The sequence below is a fragment of the Parambassis ranga genome, chromosome 19 (genome assembly GCF_900634625.1).
Source record: "Parambassis ranga chromosome 19, fParRan2.1, whole genome shotgun sequence".
NCBI classification, from domain to species: Eukaryota; Metazoa; Chordata; class Actinopteri; family Ambassidae; genus Parambassis; species Parambassis ranga.
Genome location: NC_041039.1, coordinates 10,468,166 through 10,488,367, shown reverse-complemented (window position 1 = coordinate 10,488,367; position 20,202 = coordinate 10,468,166). Strand labels below are relative to the sequence as shown.

The 20,202-nt window shown below is 43.1% G+C and overlaps 1 protein-coding gene across 4 annotated transcripts in view; it reads right to left on the bottom strand.

The window, feature by feature from the left end:
• Window positions 1-631: 631 nt before the first annotated feature.
• raraa (retinoic acid receptor, alpha a) overlaps window positions 632-20,202 on the bottom strand; it is a 116,321-nt gene continuing 96,750 nt past the window's right edge. For all 4 annotated transcript variants that reach the window (XM_028430378.1, XM_028430377.1, XM_028430379.1 and 1 more), the window contains 7 exons: window positions 14,017-14,165; window positions 8,443-8,584; window positions 4,085-4,245; window positions 3,814-3,990; window positions 3,515-3,719; window positions 3,231-3,389; window positions 632-3,052 (listed from right to left, as the gene is read on the bottom strand). In XM_028430378.1, the coding sequence (XP_028286179.1) occupies window positions 2,856-3,052; window positions 3,231-3,389; window positions 3,515-3,719; window positions 3,814-3,990; window positions 4,085-4,245; window positions 8,443-8,584; window positions 14,017-14,165 (1,190 nt within the window). In that variant the 3' untranslated portion in view covers window positions 632-2,855. The remainder of the gene's footprint in view (window positions 3,053-3,230; window positions 3,390-3,514; window positions 3,720-3,813; window positions 3,991-4,084; window positions 4,246-8,442; window positions 8,585-14,016; window positions 14,166-20,202) is intronic.

The following is a 20,202-nucleotide window of genomic DNA, read 5'->3' as shown; positions in this document are numbered from 1 at the left end:
ATTTTTCATTGTTTATTACTGTCATTCGTCATTAAAAACAGCACCTATGTTGCATCATAATTGTTTTAGCATTTTATTTTTTTATTAATTTATTAGTAATTACTACTACTACTACTACTACTACTACTACTACTACCACCACCAATGATAATAATAAAAATAATAGTAATAATAATAATAATAATCATCATCATCATCATCATCATTATCATCTCTGGTGTGTTTCCACCCATTCCTGTTCAGTATACACACTCAGAAACAGTAAATTTATTATTAACAATTTCTCCTGTAGTGTATTTTAGTCTGTTACAGCACCATCTAGTGGTTCCTTTTTCAATTTACACCAGTAACGGTGTCTTAAAATCTCTGTCAACATACAATAAAAGATGTAATTCCACATCTAATTGCTACACCTGTCTGATGCTGGTCTACAAGACTTTACTAAGAGCTACTTAAAATAATTAATTTTAAATTCCTATTAATACCATATAATACAGTTTGCCCTATAGGGCCTATAGGTACTTTCATGCAAGTTGATTTCTGTATGGCAGCAGTTTATTCTGCATCAATGGCGCCACCTCTGTGCCAGAGACTGAAAAAAATGACACATGAACAACACAAACGCATTTAATTATTAAATGTTGGTTTTATTTTTTATCTTTTTTTGTTGTTTTTGTTTTTTTTTCAAAGTCGCTTGATAATCTTGACAAAATTGCAACATATTCCATATTTCTCAAACTGACACTGTGTCTGTTGCTATTCCAGATTAGCTGTGGAGGGAAAAGTTGTGCGCTGTTCTGGACTGGTTAAGTCATAAATGTTGAAAGCAGCTTTGACCGTACAAATAATAATAATAAAAAAAAAGGTACATGAACAACTCAAGAGAGACTCCACACTGGCATCCGATGTTGTTGAGCTATCAGGATCAGTGTCTCTCTCTGCACAAGACCTGGTTTGCCACCAGGTCTCAGAAAAAATGAGTGATTGAAGAAAAATTCAGGGGCTCAGTAGCAGAAGTGTGTGTACATGTGCATCTGTGATTGGAGGCTTAGGGGGGGTGCAGCACAGAACATATACAATAACAGGCCAAGCACACAAAATGATTCCTTCCTGAGACATTGGTGTGTGTACAGTAATGATGGTCTAGATGATGTGTATTAATGGTGAAGGCGTTTTGGTGTAAAGTGAGTCACAGGGTTGCTCTGGATTCGGCAAAATATCACATATTTGTTTCTACCACAGGGGAGATTTGTGAGGACTTGGCTGACAAACATCACATTTGGGACCCTCATTTGCCTGACAGAGTAGGAGGAGAAGGGGACCACTACATTCTAGTCTTCTCCCATCCACTACAGACCGATCCAATCAGAGAGAATTACATATGTTTAATACAGAGTGTATGTACACCATTCTTCACATTTGAACTCTCTTTGAAGCAGAGCTGCTTGAGCCCACCCGAAGCCTGGGCAGGCTACAGATGGGCGTCACTTTCTCTTTCTGCTACATGGCTGAAAAGCTATGCCCCGACAGGAGTGCTACTGTACATAAAAACATGTTGGGTTTGTTTGAAAAAAAAAAAAAAAAAAATGAAAGTGGGGGGAGGTTGAAACTGTGAAAGCCACATTCTGCCAGTGATTGGTGAAGGGTCTGTCCACTGTGTAGGACATAAAACATGAAATAATTTCCTTCAGTAAAATGTGCTCAAAATGTCTTTTTTCTTGAATCACAAACCTATAAACAAAACACATAAAAGGTATTCTTAAAAAAAAATCAGGTGAAGCCTAAAACTCTTCATAGTTTTAAAGAAATGAATACAGCTTATATACACAAACTCAAAGGCTACTTAAAATACACCTTAATAATGAATCTTCATTAATTTGATTTCTTGAAAGGACCTGTGACCACATCATACGACCAAGTTCTTACAATCATTTTTTCCATTCTTTTGGAAGAAAAAAAAAGAAAAGAAAGGAAAACAAATCCAACCTGGAATAGTAGGTGATATTCATTGCGACTTGTTTTCTGTGCACATTTATGTTTATGTGTGTGTGTGTTTGCATGTGTGGACTGGAGAGAAATTTCAACATCTTTTTGTTAATTAGAATAATGTACAAATGTGAAACTGAAACATCTCTCAATACTCTCGATGGGTATGAAAAGATTCAAACAGTGAAGGAGTACAACAATTTCTAATCTCAGCTCAGAAAACATGTCCTCATTTCAACCTGCCATTCTGTTCTGGACATGTCAATCACAATAGTTCCTTAATTTTTTCTATATATATATTCATATATCTTTTGTACGAAATCTGCTTTTTTTTGAAATTGGAAAAAGAGAAAAGACCCAAAGTCTTTGAGTAGCAAGGTCTTTTAACAAGTCCCTAAGTTGCAGTCTGCCTCAGAGTACAACAAAAAAAGTGTCTGGTGTTTGTTAAATCAGTCCATGACCCAGCCACTCTCCGTTTCATTCATAACCGGTCTCCACTGCTTTGGTTCCATCAGTCTTTTTTCGAGGAGGATGGTGAGGGGAGGAGCAGCAGTGGAGAGGAGAGTGGGGGGAGGAAGGGGGAAGAGTCATCAGCAGTGTTTACGGTGTGGTATCTCAAGAGGCATCCTGCTTCCCCGGCCTGCTCCGGCCTCACCCCCCTCACTCCTGGACAGTGTTCCAGAGTGAGGGAAAGCAGATCAGGAGGTGGGGATTTGTGTTGTAGGAGAGGAGGAGGTTGGCTCTGCCAGTCTCCTGTGTTCAGCAGTTAGGGTCAAGGCCCACCTCCTTTGCCCCTCCTCTTTAGAACATTAAGGGAGGAGACAGAGAGCAACACGAAGAACAAAACAAATGAAAAGGGTGGGCCGCAACTACGGCGATTGTGTGGCTGGACTGCTTTGGGCAGAGCTGGGGGACAGGCTAGGGCTGCAGCTGCCTGGGGGGGCACCACTGGGCCGGCTGCCTGCTGCTCCGCTTTCCAGACCTTCTGAGTTCTCCAGCATCTCCTGGATGAGAGGTGGCATGGAGCCGGGAATCTCCATCTTCAGCGTGATGACACGCTCAGCTCCTGCAGAGAGACAGAGAAACGTAAGATGAAGTGATGATGTTCTGACAAAATGGATTTCACGTGTCTTTTTTGATTTTGTTGCTTTTTCTAATATATTCGGATGCAAACAAATATTAAGGTAAGTGTTAAACTACTCCTTTTAGAAGTGCTCACTAGTGAAGACTTGAGGACTACAAACCTTTAGCGCTTATGCTCCTCAGATCAGTAATCTTCATCAGCATCTTGGGGAACATATGTGGTTTGTGGGGCCTCCTCTTCCTTACGTAAATCTTCAGCGCCTCCAGAAGGGGCTCCTGCAGGACGTCCACTTTTTCTGCCTGTTCCAAGTCCTGCCGATCTGTAGAGAAACACATCAAGTACAGAAAAAATTGTAAGCACTCTTCATAACACAATATTACAATCACTATGAGCCACCAGGTAGTGCAAGATGTAGTTGGGTTACTGGAGCTTTTCAATAATTACCTCCACACAGCAAACAGATGGCGCTAAGCAGCCCCGTCTCTGCATCGTCCATCTCCAGAGGAAGGAGCTGGTTGGCGAAGGCAAAAACAAGATCAGTGAGCGGACCAAAGCCGGCGTTGTGCATCTGGGTTCGGTTTAGCGTGAGTCCATCTGAGAAAGTCATGGTGTCTTGCTCGGGTGTGTAGCGCGTACAGATCCGTAGTATCTGTGGACAGCAAAGTTAAAAAAAGATAAAAATTACAAAAATAAAACCATGACTTAGTAATGTTCAGGAAGAAAAAGCAGGCCGCTATTTGTACCAGAATGTCAAGACAAGCGGCTTTGAGCAGAGTGATCTGGTCAGCGATGGTGAGCGTTGTGAAGCCGGGCAGCTGTTTGGCAAACTCCACCGTCTTTATGATGCACTTAGTGGAGAGCTCACTGAACTTGTCCCACAGGTCTACATCCAAGGAAACACGTCGTTCTGAGCTGTTAGTCTGTAAAAAATACACATTTGGAAAATGAATGAATTATAAATGCAGGTAAAATTGACAAATAATACACACACAAATTGTTTGTCATGCCACTGACCGTAGTGTATTTGCCCAGCTGGCAGAGAGACGGGAAAGTTTCCTGATGTGCCTTGCGAACCCTGTCAATCATCTGCTCTGTGTCAGGACTCAGGACGTAGCTCCCTGTGCACTCTTGTTTCTTTTCATCCTTTTTCTTCTTGTTTCGGTCATTCCGGACCGCTGCAGGACGCAAAAAGAAAAACACAAGGATCAGATTGTGCGACAAAACATAGAAGCTCATATTTACCGGCCAACGCTGTATCTCCAAACCACAGCCTTTATCACTGCAAGCATGCAAGCACACAACCTGTGTGTACCATAAGTCACATATCAGCACCTCCTGCCACCACCTCAAGGTAAACTGAGATTAAGATAGGATGCAAAGTCATCAGCAGGAGAGGATGCTCTGTCTGCAGCAAACAGCAGAAACCACATCATCTCTTATCCGGTACTATAAGATAAATATTGCGAGACAGCTCCATCTAGGAAAGGCTATGGTAATGTAGAGATAGGGGGGAAAAACCTTGAAATAATCCACTGTCATTTCCCTCTGGGCGATCTGGCTGAGAGTAGTGTGTTCACCCCAAATGACAAAAAACACTAGGCAGGGTGTTTAGCATTGGGATCCCATTACAAGCTCCATCCATTTCTCCCAGCCTATCCACACCGGGGTGCAGTTTAGGTTGTGTGTATGTGTGTGTGTGTTGAGGCTGGGGTGGAGATGGGGTGCTACTTGATAAATAGTAGTGGGGGATGGAGCTATCCATAAGGCTGACAAATTGCCACAGCTTTCATTAGGGGTCCCAGCTAATCTAATAACATAATATGACAAATATCCTGCCTCTAATGGTTTTAAAAGGGCTCGGCTGCGAAGAAAAAAAAAACCTTCCAGCTTTTTTCTCCGGTTATACAACACATTCACACTTCCCTCGTCGTGCTCTAAGGTGAAATTGTATTCTCGTGCTTTAAATCATCCACCTTTCCCAAACTTGTCTCTATCAGTTCTCCAATCTCCATCCTGCCTCAAGGCACTTGCATTCCCCCTAGCCACTGACCTGAGATCACATTTTCCTTGTCTTAATCCTAACCTTGACCATTAAGGGGCGAGAGAGCTCAGGCTGATGGAAGATCAGTGTCTTTGACAGAGGGGCCTGGACCGGGGCCAAGGAGGGAAGCACTACACTGCTGCTGCTCATTCATCAGCCCACAGACAGGCCTCCCTGCCTGGGAGAACATGAAGGGAAGTAGAAAGGCGGGGGCTGGAAGTCTGATCCTGCATTATGTTACAGCTAAGTACTGCTTAGCTTACAACAAGAAATGAAGAAGACCCTGCTGTGATTATGGTTAATGTGTTACTCATGTTGTAGGCGGGTATGATCACCACAAAAAGCAGGCATTGCATTATACAGTGTGTGTGTGAAAAAAAGAAACAATGAAGTGCTTTGCACTGACTTAGTCAAGGAACATCGCTCAGATTTGGAGGAAACTGTAGAAAGCCACTGAGCAGTATTTTGGCCAGCCCTGCAAGTGATGATGGGGATCTGTGCCCTGTCTGACAGGAGGGGAGGGGCAGGAGGGCTGCAACACAGTCAATGTCCAATTAATTCACAAATAAAAGTGGGGCATCCCAAGTGCCCAGACATTACCCACACTGACAAATTGGCAGCACAATCATAAGCCGCACAACACAATTTAATGAAGTCATTAAAGAACTATTAGGCACGACTGGCGATCTGTCATGGCGAATTGCCACATGCAATAACTTGGGGGGAGGAGGTGTCCTGGAGGGGGGTCTGGGGATGGGGGGGGATACTGAAAGAAATACTGCCTTGCTTGTTTTTTTTAGTGTGTGTCTATGGACACAAATGTGTGTTAGGTGTTTGTGTCAACTTTAAGCAATGCATCTTTCAAAATGTATTATGAGAATATGAATGCTAATGGGGGAACTTGCATCCTGAATTGTTTGCAGTTTACATACTCATTGCATAAAAAAATGATTTACCAGAGCTGCTCTGTACATAGTAATGTGACAGTGCACACACACAGCCATCACTCAATCATTTGTTCTCATAGTGGATTTCAGCTGCGGTGTGCACTTAATAGACAATTTCAGTGCCACGGTGTGTATGTATCTGTGTGTGTGTGTTTGTGTACAAGACAGAAAGAGGTGGGCAGACAGGGATAATTCGTGTGAGGAAAATTAAAGCGCTGGCAGCTCGTCCATCACACAGATTAAATTCAATGGAAAGATAAAAATGTCAATGTTCCCCCTGCTCCTGCTGCTTGCAGCACAGAGCCAACATCGACAGTGATGAAACTTTCCCCCTCTCTCTCCCTCTCATCCCTCCTCCCTTCCTGCTCTCTCAACTCTAGATTTTCATTCTCACTCACACTGGGTTCAATACTCTTCCCTCTAACAGCCTTCATCTTTCTCTACTATTGTGACTCTCTGGCTGATGCTATCCTCCCTTTGCAGTGTTCTCCATCATTCTGTGTTTCATCTTATTTTACTTTTATTACTTTTTTTATATTGCTGAATAACACCTTCCACAAGGAAAATGTGGGCGATAGCTTTGTGGGATACTGAGTGTTGATGTGATATAGAACTATATGGATCAGCAATAAAACACAAATACCAACCAAAACAAGCATCTCTGTAGCTTTAACCACTCAAAAACAGCCTGTTAGCTTCCCTTAGCGGTCTACTTTAACCACATGTTGTCAGACTGATAGTACACTTGCACTCAATTTACATGCCTTTCCCTTGCACTGTAACCCTCTACTTGTTCCCAACACCCTCACCCCCTCCTTCTGAAGCCGTCTTGCTTGGCATTGCCACCTGGCAGCAGGCCTGGCACTGTCGTCTGGAGCTGTCTGCCAGCAGACACAAGGTCACCCAGACGTCCCCCGGGCACTAGCGGGGGGTCCACCTTCTGCATGTGTGTGACAGAGAGTGTATGGTGTTCTAAGCGGAGCTGTCGGACTGTATTTCTGTTACGGCGTTTTAATTCATACCAGTTTGTTTTTGTCACCTTGCATGCGCATAATTGGTGCGTTTGCATAAAATTATGCAAAGGGATGCACTTTGATGAGCATGTGTGTACGAGTGTCCATGTCAGAGGCACACACAGAGTCCCTGCTGGCCCCAGATGGCCAGCCTTTTCCTCCATGCCAAACCTGATGAGTTTTACTGGCCAAAGTCACCGCTATGACCACAAGACAAACAATCTGCACACTCTGCACAAAATGACCACAGCCAGAAAGAAAAGTTACTGATGAACCTGAAGTAGCTCAATAAAGTTGGGGGAAAATTAGAACATTTAGAATAAAATGTTCAGCCTGAGTCCATTCAGAAAAACCCTCCCACCTGTCTTCTGTTGCAAAGTACCACTTACTCACCACTAGATGGCTCTCCAGTTCCACCCTGTTCCCTGTTTTAAACTGTGCTGCCTCAGTGAGCCATGTGCGTAAAAGAAACTGGCTGCTGTGATCCTTCTAACCATGATTAATGGCCCCATTCAAAGGTAAGGAGCTCGGAGGATAACTTCTTTTACTGTAAGCCACAGTGCTGTGGCATGGGGAGTGCTCCCTGCACTGCTGTAGCAGAAAGATGAGGTAAATAGCGCTGGGAAGACAGGAGGCACAGAGAGAGGGAAGAATACAGGCTGTATATGTGTGTTTAAACAGGTGTGTGTCTATGAATGGAGGCGAGAAAGGCTACAATTTCCTGTCAGAGCATTACTGATATGTAACAATATTATTCAATATTTATTAGAACAATCATTCAAATAAATTTAACATGATTAAGTTGATTGGGTGGAAAAAAACACAAAGTCTCTGTGGTCACACCTCAACCAATTATTTTATCAAGTTTGACTGCCTGCTAGCTTGTGTATGTGTATGTATGTATGTGCGTGTGTATGTGTGTGTGCGTTCACACAGCCCCTGGGGTGCACTGATGGGAGCAGACGCCTGCTCTTTCACTCTCGGCAGGTGAGAACATATTCATCACAGAGGCCTGCCAAGCCTGGCGACACCCTGACTGTTACTGCCAGTCTGCATCACGGCTGCCCTTTGTCTCGCTCTGATATTTTTAAGTAAAATCAACTAAAAGTGTAAGAGCTAATAGTAACAACTTATTTTTGGTTACCATGATATAAGCAGAAAAGAGGACAAGAGCATACATCTGAATCCCATGCCAAAGCTAAAACATGTGCACAATAGTGGTTCAAGCATCAACAAATGTGGCTTCCTGCAGTGGTAACAATTATCTAGCCCCTCTGAGATTAAAGACCTATGATGGGATCTGTGGCTGAGCTTAAATACCCGGGGGTAGCAGAGTATTAGTAGGGTATCCATCTGATTTTGTGTACTCACACTCCTTAGACATCCCGACATCCAGGCACTTCTGCAGTCGACAGTACTGGCAGCGATTGCGGGTGACTTTGTTGATGATGCAATTCTTCTCCCTGTGACAGGTGTACACCATGTTCTTCTGGATGCTTCTCCGAAAGAAGCCCTGTGTGAACAGAGTGAGAGATACAGCAATGAATGAATGGATGAATGAATGACAAGGTAGGGGAAAGAGAGCTACGTTACCAATTTAATTATAATACGAGTCCTATGTGTCTACAGATATTAGACAAATATTATCTGCCTGATAATAAAAGACATTAAATTGTAGCTGAAGGTGTGGTTAAAAGGCGATGAACTGCCAAACAGTTCAGTCTGTAGAAGGCTTAATCCATGACATAATCTGGACAGAGACTAATAGTCAGTGAGCCATCACTGTCTCATGAGGCCGCCCACCTGCTCGGTGCGGTACACTTAAGACACACAAACACAAAAATGCTTTCGGGAGATGTTTCAGGTCCAATGGCTTTCAGGGAAAAGGCACAGGGTTGCTGGATGTCTCATCACTGTGGCCTAGTTTAGACAGCCAGAAATAAGTAGTTCTAGATCCAGGCGAGCGCATATGATTAGAGAGAGAGAAAGAGACCATAGGCGGAAAGTGTTGTGTAAGAATAGAAAAAAAGGAATCCCTATTTTCCCTGCATCAATCCAAAAGGGTCAAAAAATGTAGTCTAAGCTGTTCAGACATAGAGCAAAGGATAACAAGTTCATCTTTGGTCACTGGGCTGAAATGGGAGTCTGCGGGGGAAGACAAACTGTTCTGATTGCATAAAAACAAGACACAGAGAACCTCTCACAGATTGATGCAACACACATCCTATGTATTGGCTCAGTAATAATTCAGATTTCCTTCTTATGAACTTAGCTCAGAATATTACGCCCTAAACTAACAGGCAAGTAAACAATCTTGTAAATAAAAAATGATGTTAGCAGCTAAACACATCTCCAATTCTGAAGATGAAATCATTTTTGCTTCCATTATTAACTATTGATGTCCTTTTAATGTTGCCTTTGCGATAAATAGTTGAAAAGCCATGCATCTTACATTTGACAACATCCCCCACCAAAAAAAAAAAAAATCAATGTCAACCTCTGTGGCCTTGTTGCTTAAACACACCTTATGTGTCAAAGAGATAAAAAGAGGTTAATGCAAATCAGACACAACTGAGTGAGTTCTGGACAAATGCAATACAGGTCAAGGTAGTATTGATGTGACGCAGTGGGTTTTGGTAGGTGGGTCTGCATATGGTGGGGGTGGAGAGTGATGTGGTGCAGAAGCTGCCAGGGAGCCCCATCCCATGTGGGGGGATTAGCTCTGCTAGCCGACAGATGGCTGGTGGACCTAAGCCCACAATTTGTCCTTCCCAGATCACTAACCTCTCCTCACATCTCCCGTCCACTGCCACAGAGTGGAAGTGATTCAGACGTCTGATGAACTACAAAGAGGAAGTGTGCACAGTTTGTCGTGGTTGTCATCAGTCTGAGCATGGTACTACCAGTGTGGCCTATAATGTCAACTGCACATTGGTTCCCAGCTGGAAGAGGAAGTGGTTCAGTGCTCAGGTCACCTAATGTAACCTCCGTGCATCACATCTGTGTTACAATCTGTCACATAATATGTTTTATTCTAAATGAAAAATTACAATAAAATACACTACAATAAATTTAAAATGAGCATTTCTGTTTGTAATTTCTTGCATGTTCCAAAAACAATCTATTTGCAGCTGATGATGCTGAGGGATAAGTCTGTGCTCTTTGTGTAAGCGTATATCATTGCCCCCTTTGATCCACCAGTCCCCGACACTGACCCTAGTGTCAATACGGGATTGACACACTCCACCATCAGGTGCATTCTCACAGCCCCTCCTGATTGGCTGGTGCTGCTGGTTCGTGGGTCAGCCATTTATTCCTGCCCCTTGTCCAGACCCTCCCTCCATCTCCTTTTAGGAGTCATTGCTTCCTGCAGCCCTTAAGCCTCTTTTTGTATCACCGCTTAATCCACCTGGCGACAAGAACCCTCAGTGGGCCTGTCAGCCACCCTGCAGCGTTCAGAGGAGATGAGAGCTGCAAGAGGACGCAGATGGAGGGAGGCTCAAAAAAGACAAGTGAATGGTAACAGGACCTTGGTGATTGTGTGTGTCATGTGCTCTTCAGCTCCCAGCTGTCTACCTGTTGTGCGTTACGAGTCTCATGCATTTATGAGTGCATCTACTTTGCATGCGTGTGAGGAAATGCTTTATTAAAAGGGAAGTGTGGGTGGGTGGGGGTGGGTTTGGCGAGTTTACAGGGAAGCAAAGGAATCCTCTCTTACGTGACTTTCACACTGTGCCCAGATTAAAAGAGTGTTCCCAGCCTCCTACTGTGTCAGTGAATGTGTGTGTGCCTGTGAACCCTGCTTCTATTGCTAGGCTGCTAATGCTACATCCCACACATTAGTAAAGATATATTCTTGGTCAGAGGACCATCCGTAAAATACACACATATGAGACAATCATGCATAGAGCAGCACTGAAACAAAGCCACTTTCCTCCTTTTGCGATGGGGATGGATGTCGCCTGCTATGCACTACCATGCCTCCAAGACAAAAACATAAACATGAGCGGGTGGGCATGCATATTTAATGTTTAAGTGTTAATATCTGCAGGGGGAAAAAGAAGTGCAATCCTAGTAAGTATGTGCGAGTGGCAGAACTTAAACAACAAACGAATGAGCTGTCTCCAAGTAGCAGAGCTCAACATCCCCCTCCTGTTTCCTCAGTTCACTGCAGCCCCCAGGAAATGCCTTTGTAGTTTGGCATGCTGCAGCAAAGCCGACGCTGCTAACCCTCAACTTACCCCAGTCTCAGATGAGACACCATATACATTCACATGCCTGTAGTGCTGAATTATTGAGCATGCTACACCAAGTCATCCCCTCTGAAGTCAGAGATATGGCGAAGGCATCCTGAATTTTTCAAATTAGCTCTGCAGCTATTGCGTGGGCAGGCAGCCAGCTCATGGACAGGGGGACTAGCAGCTGATGTGAACCATCGAACAAGTGAGACATTTGTAGTTTTTTTTTTTTTTTAGCCATCATTTATAATGATTGTGGTGACCCTTATAACACCAGTTACATCGTCATGATATTTACACATGTGACTGCCTGTCATAACAGCCACAAAACAAAAGTTAATCTGCTATCATGTCCACCATTATCTTCCAGTCATTCCATCTGTATACGATCAATAAATCTGATTTTACAAGTGTTCATTAACTTCACATTTAACACACCTGGGGAACTATAATAGCAGTAACCATAGAAGGCCTGCAGAGACCATTTTATGGAACAAATGCAGGCACAATCATGATTGATGAGTCAAGTTAGAGCTTTTTATTGATCTGGCTAAAATATCAGCTATTCTCAAGAGTCAAAAAATGCTGATTATTATGTCAATTCTATCAGAGAGGACAGCACGGTCACCAAGAAGAACTAACAGCTCATCTCTTGCCATATCAGTATTATTACAGTTACAGTGATTTGCCCAGCACTGGCAAGCATGAGGCTGTGGGTATAATATGAGCTAAATGTTTCATTTGTATGGAAGAGACCTGAGGGATACAAAAAACAAATGAGAATCCGCTTCTCTCCATCTCAATGAATTATTGTCAAACTAAAACCTTATATAAAGATGTAAATGAAACAGTTCCATCTATTTTTAACATTTGTGTTTATATTTTCACCACATGAACACTTAACGTGATCCAGCAAGCCTCACATTAATGTCAGTTTGCTCTAATGACCACCTTCAACGCCACAGCCACTGCCTCCGCCGAAGGCCACACGAGGTGCGTTCACCACTGACACTAACCACAGAGCAGTCATACTTCTACACACACACTGCCAAGAGCCTTATTATTTTACTTATTAGCCTGTTTAATCAATGCGTATTACACAATAGGGGGTCATGATAAGTAAAAACATTAAAAGCAGATTAGGAAATGGCTCCAGAGTTGCTGCACGCCATTTAGAAAGCAAGTATGGAGAAAAAAAATGGATACGAATAGCTATAGCTACATACAATAGTGTGCACCTAGCTTGGCAGCTGCTCCCTGTACCACCCCCCACTGGCCTTGATATTAAATTACAGAACATAACTACATAAAAAAGCAACAGTCAATACAACAGTCCCTGGCTGGAGCTTGGCACGAGCTACACAGCATCTTCCTTGTCCTTCACGTACTCATGATCTCTGGTCTCCCCATCTCTGCCTTTTTGAGGCAGTTATATTATTTTTTAAGAGCTCGCAGTTGATCTTTTCATGAAGTTCTGCTGCTCATATAAAACATCAGATTGGACGGCCTTCATGTTTTAATATGTAACATTCAGCAAGCAGGTTAGGTTTCCTGTATACTGTATTTGTGTGCTCTCCTCCCTTTGCGCATTCTTGATTTATTTTTCCCTCCCTCCCTCCCTCCCCCCTGGGCTCTCTCTGTGGGAGCTGACTGTCTTTCTTCTGGTGTCACTGAGTTCAGCTGCGACCCCCTTAACACCCAGTCTGCCTACGGTAATCTGCTGCCCCTCCAACCATCCCGTTTTACCCTCTTTCTGCCTGTTCATGCCTCCCAGAGCACAGGCTGCTCTCTCACTCCCACACCATCTCACTCCTTGCAGTCGCTCCCATCTTTGAATCGTTTTGTCTGCATTTCTGCATTCCCCCCTGGGTGCCTGCCCTTCCATACTGTTTCATATTTTTTCCCACTGTGTCTTGCCTCCTGCCTACTTCACTATGTTTTTATTCAACCTGCTCTTTCCTCTTCCTTTTACAACTTGCACATATGGAAACACATGGCCCACAGTAGTGGCTACATGGATACAAATGTTAAGAGTCTAGAAGGCATCTGTAGCCTACATCCAATCGCTTCTCTTTATATGCACGTGGCGCTAACCTACATTTAAATCCAGAACCTTCTCATCTCATGTTTTTCTTGCAGCTTACACAACTGCAGCTCCTCGCCTTAGGAGAGATAAAGGGATGTATGTGCTCACACCAACAGCAGAACTTGTAAACGTGCGCACAGCAACTGTACAGCTGATAACAGTGCAGCACCTGTGTAACATGGGCATATTGATAATGTGGACACGTAGTCAAAGCTGATATGAGGGGCAATGACATTAAAATAAGGGAAAAAAATGCATGTCCAAAATTCACATGATAAGAAGCAGGTCCATCATGCATTCTATCTTGTTTTACAATGTGTGCAAGTATGGGTGTGTTGAAAGAGGCAACTGAATCCTGTAATACTAATGATTACACAAGTCAACTCAGCAGGCAATAATGTCAGAACATTAGTGGCCTCAAGAATAACTATTCTGACTTTTTTTCCCAGCATCAAATTCCAGCATTGCTCACTGAAAAAACCCACAAGGATGTGAAATCCTCAAAAAGACTCAGCTTATCATTTTCCATCATCTGTGAAGATTTTTTTTCCCTATCAAGGTTATAAGATTGACGAACATCTTGCTTGCTTGGCAGATTCAGAGGAAAGCCGGGAGTCTCACCTTGCAGCCCTCGCAGGCGCTGACACCATAGTGGTACCCTGAGGACTTGTCCTGGCACACAAAGCAGGGCTTGTAGACGCGGGGAGGTGGGGGAGGCGAAGGCGGGCTTGGCACTATCTCCTCTGAGCTGGTACTCTGAGTCTCTATCGCTGCAGAGAGGAAAAGAGCAACAAGAGGGGTTAGCGAACACTATCAGATGGCGCGCCGACAGACATTCAGCATAATCGATATGGAGCGGTATAAACACACAATCTCATGTGTACACTCACTCAGATCTTAAACAGACGCATACACATCCAATACAAATCACCAGAAGGGGAACTCACTTACTCACTCACTCACTCACTCACTTTCTGGCAACGCATTTGAAAAGGCAGCTGAAAAAGCAAGGACAGCTTCCTGATCAGGTGTTTTCAGATCTCACCCACACACACAGGAAAGACTCAATAAAAAGGCTTCGGACAACAAACACTTTCTAACACACACAGGGATCATCAAAGCACCAATGAGTCCAGCGTCTGCAGCATTTTTATTTACTGCCGAAACAATGTCTGGAGTGCTTGTTGTAGAAAGGGGGGTTGCAATACTACCAAGGTTCAAAGACAGTTTTTTTCTCTCTGCAATATCAGGCCTAGTGTTTATTTATTTTTAAATTTGCCTCGAAATATTCAAAGGCTAAAAAAAACACACCTTACAAGTAAACACTGCAGACTGCACACCAAGCAAGACAGCTTTTTGAAACACGTTTAACCCACAATGCCTTGTTGTTTTTACTTATTCAATAACACACATCTTTTTCATCCAGCAACAAACCCAATATGAGCACTCACACTGAGTTTGCTTCTGTACACGGTAAACAAAGTGGCCCTGGATTACAGGGAGGTAACCTGCCTTCATGTAATATGTATTGGACTTTGACCTCAATATCCTGTGTGTTACAAAACATCTCTTTAATAAAATATTAAAAAACACATTCACAGCACAGACCCCTCACCCTGTGACCTATGCTTGACCAAATAAGTGTATAATCCCTATTTGCAAATGGAAAGGCTGTGAGCTAGCATGTGCGTTTCATTTGTGAGTAAGCTGTGCCTCATACCAATATTATGCCTGAGGTTTTACTAGGTGCGCTTAAAGGGCCAGTGTGAAGGATTTCGTACTCTCTAGTGGTGAAGTTGCAGATGGGAACTAACTGAGTAACCCTCCTTTTCCAGGCCTGTGGTGAGACTGACAAAAAAAAATGAAAGGCCATCTCTAGAGTCAGTGTTTGATTTGTCTCTTCAGGGCTACTGTGGAGGGCCTAGACCCAAAAATTATGAATACTACAGGTATTTTTTAAGTGTATGGACTACATAGCTACTTTGTGCATGTTTCACCACAGGAACTTTTCCCTATAGAAACTCTATGAAAGCTGTTTTGTTATAGAAAAAGCTTCTGAAGATGAAAAAACACCTAAACATCCTTTTTCTGCAAATAAAATGACCTAAATTTCATTAACTTCATAGTATCCTCCTATACACAGGTCCTCCCTTAAAATCATGACCAAGAAATTGACCTGATATTTTGTGCTATAGCATACAAAACATTCATGCACGTCTCCCACTTTGCTCCGCCCAGCCTCATCAGCTCAACAGCAGAGGGATTGGGAATGCTGGCAAGCAGCTCAGGAGCAGCCTGCACCTCAGTGGCTGTGTGTGAATAAGCCACCTATATTTATCAGAGGAGGCTGGTTCAGCAGGGCTATAGCGTAGCTGGAAACACACTCCATGTGACTCTACAAACACAAACCTCACACACACCGGGCAATTTCTCCCCCTCTCTCTCTCTCTCTCTCACACACACACACACACACAATGCTTTAGTATCCTTTTATAGTGTGTGTGTGTATCAGGTCTCTGCTTGCCCGTCTCCATGCACAAGCAGCAGATGGTGCAGGAGAAGATTACATTCAGAACAACCAAAATAATCCCACCTGATGCCCATATATGTTCAAGGCCGGCTGGAAAAAATAACAGACACAATCACCCAACCTCAAAACCCGACCTCTCCAAAAGCCAGGCTGTTATCTCTGCTGTCAGGAAAAACATACTGCATGTCCGAGAGGGTTTCAGGTGACTGGGACAGTTAAGCTAAACAGTAATAAAGCTCACATTGCAACACTTAACAGTGACACCCAATCAGGGCTGGGATATTAAGACATGTCATTTATGAGGCCCAGATGTCTTATACTAATTTCATGCCAGCATCAACCTTTAAAGCTTGTGGAGTTAAGAAGTTATATATTTGTATGTGGGTGAGGGAGAATATTTGTGGAAAGTAAAGGACAGATAACCTGTAACAATATGGATTATTGCTACATAGAGTGAACAATAGGGCTGATGCCAGTTCTGGAGCTATTGAAGGCCCTTGAGTATATACTGCATAGTACTTCAGACTGGAGGCCGATATCCCTCAGACACAGTATAAAGGCTGGCAAGCCACATGATACACATGTGCATGTAACATCCTCAGAGTTTTGGATGTCTGACAACTCCAAACATTTGCTGTTGATTCGGGACAGTCCTAGTGAACAGCAGGTTAATGTGATTATCTCATTTAGTGAAAAGGAAAACAGGGTGGAAGGAAAAGTCAATGACATGGGAAGGACTGATGATATGTTAAAGCAATAAGAAAAGACAAAAATGCAGATGATGTGATAAAAGTGGTCCATACACAGGGAGTGAAAGCACAGCTACATTACTAACACTCCTTCAATACATATTATCACTAACACACCCTCATTTGATTTAAACTCAAACCCTGAAAACAATTACACATATAATTATTTTCAGAGGAGAAAGAGAAAAATAAGTTGTTTTTGTGTCTTTTTGTGTAAGACAAATGGGAGGTGTTTTGTGGAAAGGAGGTAAACCATTCAGCCACAACGAGTGTGGGAAGAAAGACAGACTGTGAGCAGGAAGAGTCTGCCCTTTGTTGCTTATTGCCATTTTATTGGTGTCATTATGAGCAATCGTTGCCACTGGGCCATGCATTCACTACACTCATGTCAAACAAATTAAACTTAAATAGAGCATCCCTTGCATAACATGGCATATTTTCTCATTAGCAAAGAAAAAAAAGTTTCCTGCCTCTCTTGATGTGGACTGATTACAGCTCTGCATTATAGTGACCGCAGAGCTGTTCATCCATGTTAAGGCTGCCTTCATTAGGAATGCATAGACAAACAGATGTGCCACCCACCCACACACACATAAACATAAAAATTGCATCTATGCCCACAGTTTGAACAGGCTTTCCTGCTGCCATTAAAACATCCCCATCAGTTAAGCAATAAAAAACATAAAAAAACATACACAGGGAGCACACTCTCTTAATGAGAGCACCCATGGAAATCTGGGACACAAGGACAAGAGTCTGTGAGGGGGATGGCGACTGTAATTAAATACAATGGCTGGCTTCTGGAGCTCTCTCAAGCTGAGGCATGGAGCAAAACAATGGCAGGCCTGTGGACAGAGGGGCAGAGAGGACAGAGCTACTTAGCCCTTCAGCAGCCCTCATCCAGGCATTATTCAACACCAGTCTACATCCAAGCTCTGATCACAACACAAGCCTGCCTATTGTGTGAAAAAATAAAATAAATAAAAAAAACTCATATGTACAAACACTGGAAGAACTGACTCACACTAGCCTGGAGAGCTTCCCTCAATATCATTGCAACATGGAAATGTGTGTGTCTGGCAAGGTTTCCAGGACAGAGCCCACAAAGTCACTACGGTAACTAATACTCGAGCTACAGCTAGAATATCATTCCTTTATCCAAGAGAGGGAAAGAGAAACAATGCATAGACAGTAACACCATACTTTGCTTGGGGATACATGCAACCAGCAACCTTAAAAAGAAAAAAAAACACACACACACACAAACACACAGAAAGGATGTTACTGATAAGAAATCTATTGTACTTTGAACAGGAGTTGAAACACAAACCATATGGTCACAGCAGTTGTTGTTGTTAACCAGACACAATCAAAGCCTGGCATGTTGTCAGACCAGTCCCAGCAGCGGGAATGCACAGCACAGAATGTCAGGTGTAACCAGCAAACACTAAGCTGACACTGCTCTGTGTGTGAACATCATTAAAAAAGCAGCCCTGGAAGGTTTGAAATTTATTAACATTAAAATATTAGACACATTTTGTTATAAATTGAATACTAAATTGGCCGTAAATTAACACCACGCTTATCTTGTGAAATCAATGTTGAATGGTTAGTGTGCCAAAACCCTTTTTATTTAATTTATCTCTCCTATCATTCAAGTATTATAAACACTGTATGTGTGTGTGTGTGTGTGTGTGTGTGTGTGAGTGAGTATGGGTGTATGCAGCCCCCCTCCAGATATCTTAATAGTTTAATGTAGTGTGGTGTTCTCCAAGTCAGAGCCAAAGCATCAGTGATTTAATTAATTTCAAGTGTGAGTGGTCTGTAATGCCGCTCTTCAAATTCACTTTGCATACATCATAAGCCACAAGTGCACTTAGAGCCAAGCCAAGCCTTTGCAGCCACATCCTCCATAAGCAATTACTGCATGACTAGACTTAAATGGACAAATATGCACAAGACTGAAATGAAATCTATTCTGATGATGGACTATCCCGCGCTGTAATACTGACATAAGATAGCCTGGCTAACATCAGCACTTCAAAGGCACTGAAAACAAGAGGATACACACTCACACATACAAGCCCACTGGCTATTATCAAGCCTCCAGACACTGTGCAGTCTCAGCCCAGTGCTGCTGAGCAGTTCTTGAGGTTCAGCTCTAGGTTAGTCTTCTGAGATTTGATTACCTTCATCCCCACTGGTTACTGGGCCCAGCTGTGAAGCATATTAATGAAATTTCACCATCATTAGGGGGGAGCTAACTACATTAGCAGGCTGGCTGGTAGGCTGGCTGGACTGTGGTAAAGAGAGCTGAAGAAAATGAGGGCAGAAAAGACAGAGAAAGAAAGGGAGGGCTTTGACTTTCTTGAATCCTACTCAATCAAGGACCATTGTGTTCCCTGGCTTACATTAAGTTATCTAAGGACACACACACACACGCATGCCATGTGTAAAGTACATGGAGGAACATATAGAAGTCCATTTGTCTTTCTGTACAGTGAGCGTGCAGAAGAAGAGACATCAGACGGACCACCATGCCACAGGCTGCTGCATTAAGACTTGCTTTGAAGTCTGCTTAAAAAAATTAAGTGGGATGGGCAATGGCACAGCCCCAGGGAGGGGACCGCCTTGCAAAACCTTGGGAGCTGTAGGCCAGTGTATCGAGCATGTCTACAAAAATGACTGGCAGCAACTTGCGAGCTTTTATGTGCAGTGAAACAGACCAACAAGTGAGCAGACGAGTGCATAACTCATGCAAGAGGAAAATGGCGCGCGCACACACACGTATGGGTATGCTTTGTCAGCACTCTTAAATAACTGAATGGGGAAATAAAACTATTTCCTTGCTTACAGGGAAATCCTGCCATTCTCTAACAAAGCGTCATAACAGCTTTCTGCTGAAAATGGATGAGGTTCCACTCGCTTACTTTACACTGTGATTACTGACAGAAAAGCCATCTGAATATGAGGGTGGGTGTGTGCGAATCACACACAAGCAGGCACAGCACAGACTGACAGCTGTAAGGGAGAGCACCAGTGGGGTGTGTTTGTGTTCAAACACAAGAGTGTGAACAGTTATGAGATGGGAAAGGGGGTGGGGGGGTTATCCTGATGGCAGGGCAGACAGGAATAAGTGAAAACACACACACAAACAGAGGAAGGAGGAGAGCCAGTGGGGGTTAGCATGGAGCAGAGGAGCAAAGAGCAAGCTGAATATATTCACTGTGACCAATTTTTCTAACCAACCCCCCCCCCCCAAACCCCTAGCTGTGCTCCAGCTAAGATGCTACACATCATTATTGCAGTCTGTAACCTTAGAGAGAAGGTTGGAGAGAAAGCATAGAGTTACAAGGTGCATCACTAAAAGCTCCTTTTCAAGCAAATGAACAGAACAGATACAGATTCACAGCATTGTACAAAGGAGCGGCATGATATATTTTAATACATATACATTTCACAATGCTATCAGCATAAAGGAAAGAAGGGCATGGATCATATTTAGGATTTTGATTCTAATATAATCTT